At 34.5% G+C, this 8,344-nt stretch overlaps 1 protein-coding gene across 1 annotated transcript; it reads right to left on the bottom strand.

Moving 5' to 3' along the window:
- Window positions 1–1,907: 1,907 nt before the first annotated feature.
- Window positions 1,908–6,704, bottom strand: LOC126975598 (probable 39S ribosomal protein L45, mitochondrial). Its single transcript, XM_050823560.1, has 4 exons — window positions 6,477–6,704; window positions 6,104–6,347; window positions 4,251–4,639; window positions 1,908–2,232 (listed from the first exon to the last, which is right to left on the bottom strand). Exons 1-4 carry the CDS (start codon window positions 6,498–6,500, stop codon window positions 1,933–1,935), a joined length of 957 nt encoding a protein of 318 aa, XP_050679517.1. The 5' UTR covers window positions 6,501–6,704; the 3' UTR covers window positions 1,908–1,932.
- Window positions 6,705–8,344: the final 1,640 nt, after the last annotated feature.

Raw genomic sequence — 8,344 nt, 5'->3', positions numbered from 1 at the left:
TTGTTTTGTTTTATTTCAAAGTGTCATAATCTGACTAGTGTTAAATATTTGCTAGTTGATATAATTAAGAAATGAGGAGATCCGTAGGAGAATCGCTACCGACATAGCCCAAATGATAGCGAAACTGAAGTGGCAGTGGATAGGGCATATAGTTCGATGGACAGATGGCCGTTGGGGCAGTAAAATCCTTGAAACGCGACCACGTACCGGAAGACGTAGTGTTGGTAGGCCCCCCACAAGATGGACCGACGATCTAGTCAAGATCGCCGGAATACGTTGGATGAGGGCAGCGCAGGACCGATCGTCATGGCGATTTTTGGGAGAGGCCTTAGTCCAGCGGTGGACGTCTTCCGCCTGAAATAATGATAATCATTATGAGTCAGAATGCAAAGGCAACTGACACTGAATTACAGTATCTTTTTGATAACAAGTCTCCTTTTAGCTCTATGATAAATCATTATAGGATGTCGTGCATTGGACTTTGTTATTATAATATTAATTTAGAGATGAAATGGAAAGTGGTATGGCCGGCTACCGTAGATCAGGAGAATTACTTTTTCTTAAATACATCTCGAATCGATCGCAATCACGACCCTTACAATTGTTTGCAATTAATTTATATTAATTTCGAGTAATGAGATAAAATTTATCTTTCAGCACCTGGCAGTCGTGCTTACAGCGAAAGGCTTATTTTAAGAAGCTGGTCTGGTATATGAAGTGAAGCGGGGTCGCGTCTTACCAACAAATGCGATTAATTTGGTATTCATTTACCACAATTTGCCACTTAATAATTTTGAGTAGGTACTAAACTAATTAATAAAACAAACATTATGACGTGCACTTATCGGTGTCCATAACTTATTGTGGTATGATTTGTCTTGTGTAAAATAGTGAAAATTTTTATGAATTTTACTATCCAGAGTCCGGATACCGAATTACTATCGGGTATCCGGCCGGATACCAGATATCCATTTCATCTCTAATTATATTCCTCAGTTGACCAATGCCAAAAGAAACACATATCTTCTAGACATTTCTGCCTCCGGTGAGAATGATGCATATTCAAATTAACAAGCAGAAGAAGTTTACGCGTTAACCACAAAAAAATACAGCTGTCGTATCACCACTCTTCAACATTTCACTTTTTGCCTCGTACAGGAATACTAGGTGTAATTGGCAAACCCAAAGTGTTTTCGAAGATACTGGTGGTCATAAGTGGACCCACTTCTAGCACTTTAGTTGGTGCAGGTCCGGCCACATATGGAATATCTAATTCTGTCATCTCTGGTACACCTGGCGCTAGTTGACCGTCGCGTAGGATTCATTGTGTGCCTGCTATAGCTATTATAACGGGGAGTATCCCAAAGAAGTATTAGACATTATAAATGACTAGGTAATTTCAATACAGTTAGGACGTCGAATTGTTATCTTGTAGCGAATCTAACACAGGTCTTATGTCGAACAGCTGTTTGTCTTGACTGCCTCAGGCATTACATTAGCTTTTCTCCTGGGGATGCATTGTTTAAAGGCGTCTTGGCGGAATTAACACTGAAGAAAACTCACAACATTTGGACAATTACGGATTTCCGAAGAAAAATAACGCCTACTTAAATAAATAATGCAATTAGGTACTCCTGAGTCCTTCTATTGATCATAATTACTTGTGCTGCTGCTGCAGTAGGAGATGCAGCATGAATATTATAAATCACAGCGCTGATACAAAGAATAGTTTCGAGCAGCAATTGACCAAAGTAAACGATGTAAAAGCCGACCAAAGTAAAGACCAGGAACACATATCAATAGCACTCATAATTTTGTGTTACTCTTGCAAGTTTCTAATAATACTCCTTCAATGAGTAGTAATTATTAGAAATAGAACAATACTGCCATATAATAAAAACACAACACACTTCTAACAATTTATTTCCTACTTTACTGATTGGCTAGTTCGGGTTTCACGCTAGCGGGCGGGGTTGCGGTAACGTCAGCGGTCACGTCTTCGTCGTCGCTAGGGTCCGGTCGGCGCGTGGTGAGGCGCGAGGGGTCGCGGGGAGGCGCCCACTCGGGCACTATCTTGTCGTGAACGCGCCATGTGCCGTAAAGGTTGGAGAGGTGCTTCTCGAAGACCACATACTCCAGCACATCCTTGGCAAGGATCTCGCTGCCATGAACGAGCCGTCCGAACCGCGAGTACACGGCCAGCTGCTGGCGCGAGTGGAACCTCACTGTGACCTGTCATTATATTATACAAAACATAATAATTCATAGTATTTTTAACCAGTGGGAGGCTCCTTCGCACTGTCTGTCGGCTAGGCCTATCGCAGATGACACTTTTTGTGCTATCGAGTCTACGGCACATAAAAATCTGCATTGCACGCAAAATATCTTTGGCAGATATTTCACAGACTCGGCGCACAGAACGTACAGTTTCGGTTACGTCAATCTAGTAGCAAGTGCAGACGACAGACTAAAGTGAGCGTCGTGAGTTGTCTGCGTTAGCGCGTATAGACGCGACCGTTATATGTTTTTGGCGCACTTTTTGTACGGCGCGGTGCGGCGCAGACTTTTTGCCCGTCATCTGAATTGCTGCATATAATTCTAATGTTTTATTATCACAGACCAAAAAGTGCCTCACGGATAGTCCGTCGTCTGCTATAGGCCTTATGGGTACCACAACGGTGGCTATTTCTGCCGTGAAGCAGTTATGTGTAAGCATTACTGTGTTTCGGTCTGATGGGCGCCGTAGCTAGTGAAATTACTAGGCAAATGAGACTTGATAACTTATGTCTCAAGGTGACGAGCGCAGTTGAATTCCACTCAGAATTTTTGGGTTTTTCAATAATCCTGAGCGGCACTGCATTATAATGAGCAGGGTGTATCAATTACCATCAGTTAAACGTCCTGCTCCTCTTGTCCCTTATTTTCATTTAAAAAAATTGACTTTTACTGAATGGAATGGATACTGGGATATTTGGCATATTCCATTGATTTCCATATATGTGTCAACATTTGATGTGCAGATGTAGTTTTCAGGCAGTTCTTAATTATTACTTCTTCGTTCTCTTGAAAGTAAAACTTATTGGAATAGTCTGGGTTGCAAAGCTATAATATGGTTATACAATTAGTAACCTAAACATATGAGCTACAAATTTTAAGTTAAAAACCATTAAGAATAATTAGTAAGAAAAAGTGCCAAATTAATATTCTTAACTACATAGATTCTTCAACACATTCAATGACCTGCCAATGTATCATAATATTATGTACTCAGGTTATGAAAGTGAGGCTATGCTGCAATTTTAGAATTCAAGAGTTCAAAACCTGTGTTTGATGTTCAAATGGAACCCCTTTATCAGAAGCAATAAAAAATTAGACATCCCTAGTCTAGAAAGGACACTTATATACTTACCATAGAGTTGCAACTTAGCAATCCACAAGGACAAGTTAAAAATTTGTCAAATGTAGTTGCAAAAAATACTGTGATGGTAAAAAGTGTTCTTATCTTAAAAGTAAGCTTATGTAAGTGCACATAATGTTATAATAGTTCCTCATGTAAGAATAAATAATTCTACGTATTTAACATTTTGATTTGGCAGTAGACCTACTTATTTTTTGTCACCTGTTGTTAAGTGTTCACCGCCGCCCACAATCTCTTGCAACACCAGAGGAATCACAGGAGTGTTGCTGGCATTTAAGGAAGATGTACGCGCTTTTTTTGAAGGTACCCATGTCGTCAATGTCATATTTTATTATTTTTACAGAATTGTTTTGTTTCTTAAGTTTTTTATACTAATCATTTATTTAAACAAATTACACTATGTTTCAAACTATAAGAATTTTAAGTTTCACATTAATTTTATTCTGATTTTACTGTAAGTAAAACAAAGGTACTTTTCATAATAAATACTTTTAAGGAGAACACTAATTTGTCATTTTAATACAGTTGATTTTTATTAATTAGAAATGTTTCATTTGCCAAATATTTTATAGGTAGGCTTACATTGATAAATATGACTAAAATCAATTTACATTGCTGGTGGAACAGCAGGTAATCTATTCAATCCCTAGGTATAATTGTATTTATTACATATAGGTAAAGTGTGTATTCATTATATTTCATACATTGCCTAGGTATTGTATACAATATCTGAATTAAACAGATTGCAGGTACCATATATAATATTGATTTTTTTATAGTTAACTAAATACTTATTATACTAAAAAAATACCTGGTTTTATTTAATAATTACCTGACCAAATATATTCTCTTTGCTAATTACATCTGTAAACCTGGCATGTACAATTCTAGGTGGTTCTAATGACTCCAGGAACTTCCATCGTATTGTCTTTCCATGTGTGTTATGCAAGAACTCCTGATACGCCTTTTCTGTCACAAAAGTCCTGAGAGCACGATTGTCTCTAGTTGTCAAGCACTCATGAGCCTTTATATAAATATCCTTTGCAATGTTGCCAAATTCTTTTGTATCAAAGTCTTCTTCAAATGATTTAATTTTTCGTATAGCCATCATAGACTTTGATTTCTTTTCTAGTAACTGTACAGCCTGCTTCGCTCTAGCTGTCGATACGAGGGAAGCTTTCCCATCCCCCTCGGGTGGCACATAAGCCTCAAACACTCCTCCTGTAATCAATTGCATAATCATATTTATAGTAAACTAGTATATTTTAATGCTGACTCATAATCAAAAAATTTAAAAAATAATATCAAAAAAATTAAAAAAAAAATCGTGTGGATCACCCTTAACATTTAGGGGGATGAAAAATAGATGATGTCCGATTCTCAGACCTACCCAATATGCACTCAAAATTTCATGAGAATCGGTCAAGCCGTTTCGGAGGAGTTCGGTCCCGCACACCGTGACACGAGAATTTTATATATTAGAGAGAAGATACTAATATCAAGTACATCTATATTATTGGTTAAATATATTAATTATCAAAATATCTAAATAAACATGTCAAGATATTTCGTTACACATTTTATGCAATAAATATTTGCACCTAAAAATAACAACTATGATATAGATGACTGAAAACATTGTACTTCAATATTAAAATTGGGTGAAAACACATATATAATAAGGTACTATAATAATAACAATAATTTTTATACCATGTGAGACTTATAGTTTTGATTATTCAATTAGACATACAACCTTCACTGGTTTGATAACTTATAGTATGGGAAACTTACAGTTCCGATTATTTGTGACTGATTGTTTTAACACTAACCAAAACTTAATTAACACATGTACCTAATGGTTGTGATGTATAATGTTGTGTAGTAGGTATTATCAGTATGTAACTTTGTAGTAACTTGTACATGGCTTTCTGTATAATATGTTTTCTTTTGAGACAAAATAAAATATTTGTATTTGTATATTCGCACATTCCTTGCTCACCACTCGGATCCCAGTAAGACGGGACTATACTAGTGGCGCCTCCCACTCGGTTCCGAGCAATGTCCCCTTTAATTTTGTAGTAGTCAGTAAATTGCCGGCATTTGAGTCGAGTAATTTTTTTTCTGCGGCATCTCTGGCAATATAGTTGACTTACGAAAATGAGTATACATTTATCTATATTTACAAACATTCATATTTATTTATTTACAAAAATGTAATCAAAATACGCCTTAGGTAGGTTGAAAGCTATTATTTTGTTGGCAGTGAATGTGTTAAAAAATATTTACATTAAAAGTAAAAATATAGGGGTGTGATTTCTATGCTCTCAAGTGTGTGTATCCACTGTTTCAGATTTTAATTAGTAATGATATTATTATATTAAACCACAAAAATCAAAATTTAGTCCTCATATTTTTAATCCAAGAAAGATTATGAAAACAATATAATAAAAGTTAATACAAATAGCTTCAAATAACTTATAAATTATTTAGTTGAAGGCAGCTACTAAAAACTAAAATTCTACTGAATCTGGCTCTTTTGAATGAAAATTCCAACTCCAATGGGCCTACCTTAGTGGATATATATAATAATATGAGTATGGAATTATACTAGGTGAAATAAAATCATATATTACTAAGTTATCTGGGCTAGAGGCTTCACATAACATAGATTTGTTGCCAAACCTGTGGCTGATATGTAGAATGGGCGCTCCATCCATGGTCGTGGGGGTAGCACTCCACGCTCTTTCATTTTTTGGCGTACTTTTTCTTCTGGTATTTTACTTGGATCCTCATTAAAGTCTGGTAAATCTATTTTAAAGTATTTCTCTTTACGAAGTTTTTTAAATTTGGGATTCCAATGTTTAGATGTTGTTGTGCGTTTACATTGCAAATATGTAACAGAAGGCAGTAAACGTATTGATGAAAACTGAAATTCAACACATAAAATATAGTTTTAATTAAAACAGAAAACATTCAGATTATTTATACTATCATATTCAATTAGATAATTCAGATTTAAAGCAATTTTTGATATTGTCACTAAGACGTGTTATACCTTCGCCAAAATAGAGTTTGCCATTGTTTCAATAATAATAAATTATTGTTTAAATATATTATTTTTTATGTACAATGTATAAGATTGTGTCTTCATTTATAATCACAACGTATAATTAGAATAGTAAAAGATTACAAAGACTAATAGTATTTTGTTTATTAGTTGGTAAATTATCAACACAATAATTATGAATTTGTATACTAAACTTCTAATTGTATACCTACTAATTTTAAAATACTATAGTTTATTTTAGGTTATTTTATAAAATAAAATGTCAATGTCACTAGAAATATATGTTTTTTGTTTATTAAATAGCACGGGATGCAATTGTGTCCGCCTCTCGTTTTTGTTTATTTAAATAGCACGGGATACAATTTGTTATGAATCAATTTTGTTAATTATTGTCCTAAAGTAAAGCTACCCTTGGCAACGAATATATAATAGTACAAGTACCTTTGGCGCGTTAGGGAAAAATTAACAGAGTGAATTTTTCCGATGCGCATATCGACACCCTGACGATAGCTGGTAAGCCAGACTATTTGCATTCTTTGATTAATTAACTGTCTTGATAGAGCGTTCGAGCGTTCTAATGCTGTAGAAAATATCAGCTCACTGTTGGCAGTTAAGCTTGCCCCGCCCGCTTAGTGGCCACACGGACCAAGAGTGGGTGTGACATTTAAAAGACATTTAAAATTGACGACTTGCGCCATAAAAGTATGCAGAATGAATTATAAAATACGACTGAAAACAATTAAGAAGGTTACCTATCATCGGTAGCAAAATTAAGGAATATCTATTTGTTAAAGAAACAATTAAATTAATGAAATGTAATTACATATTTGACATATTTTCTATGAGAGAATTTAGTGATTTGACAGTTCTGCTGTGAAACAATTTCATTATAACAACAGGGAGCATAGGTTACGAAATAATTATTGATGTTATGAAAAATTATTGACAATAACATAAAAAACAGTATTTTATTAGCTGACCCAGCAAACGTTGTATTCCCATATAAAGTAATAAAAAAAAATCAATAATTAAAGTTTTTGGGGTATAAAAAATAGATGACGACCCATTCTCAGACCTACCAAATATATAGATTTTTTATGTTCTCTGTCTGTTTGTCTGTTTGTACGGGCTAATCTCTGAAACTATTGGTCCGATTTAATTCAAATTTTGCATGATGATACTGTATATGATTAGTCAACATCTTAAATACTTTTCATCCCGGAGAATTAAAGAGTTCCAGTGGGACAGTTAAAAACCTCTAGTTCCTTATACAGCGTACCTAGTACACAACAACTTATGCACATTATTCAATAAAATTTGGCAGATGAATACCTTATATTGCCGGTCAACATCTTAGATACTTTAAAGCTAAAAAAATTAAAGAGTTCCTGTTGGTAAGTTAAAAACTATTGTAACTTATATAAAGTAGTACACAACAACTTATGCCCCTTATTTAGTAAAATTTACCATGTTGATACCTTAAATTGCCGGTCAACACTTTAAATACTTTAAATCCAAGATAATTAAAGATTTATAATAAATAAATAATAACTTATATTGCTCAGTGCACATTAACTTTGATAATTTAATCAAATTTGGCATTTTGATATTGCCGGTCAACATCTTGGATAAATTTTATCCTGGAAAATTAACGAGTTCGCGTGGGAAATATAATAGCTACAGTTTCTTATATAGCTTAGTACACAACAATTTATGCACCTAATTTAGGAAAATTTGTCAAGTTGACCTTATATTGCCGACATAACAATTTATAAGTATTATAAAATTTAAAAATCCCCTAAAAGTGACAGGTTACCTCAGCAAAGGAAAACGCTACAAAAACATGGCCCAGCATA

Source organism: Leptidea sinapis, chromosome 36 (genome assembly GCF_905404315.1).
Source record: "Leptidea sinapis chromosome 36, ilLepSina1.1, whole genome shotgun sequence".
In the NCBI taxonomy this organism is placed as follows: Eukaryota; Metazoa; Arthropoda; class Insecta; order Lepidoptera; family Pieridae; genus Leptidea; species Leptidea sinapis.
The sequence above is the reverse complement of the archived record's forward strand: the minus strand, read 5'-3'. Positions and strand labels throughout refer to the sequence as shown.

Bases quoted from the DNA above. Each gene is read 5' to 3' on its own strand.
- LOC126975598 (XM_050823560.1), bottom strand. From the start codon at position 6,500: ATGGCAAACTCTATTTTGGCGAAG. The intron at 6,348-6,476 runs GTATAACACGTC...GTTGAATTTCAG, and splicing joins CAAACTCTATTTTGGCGAAG to TTTTCATCAATACGTTTACT. The intron at 4,640-6,103 runs GTTTGGCAACAA...AATTGATTACAG, and splicing joins ATTCTACATATCAGCCACAG to GAGGAGTGTTTGAGGCTTAT.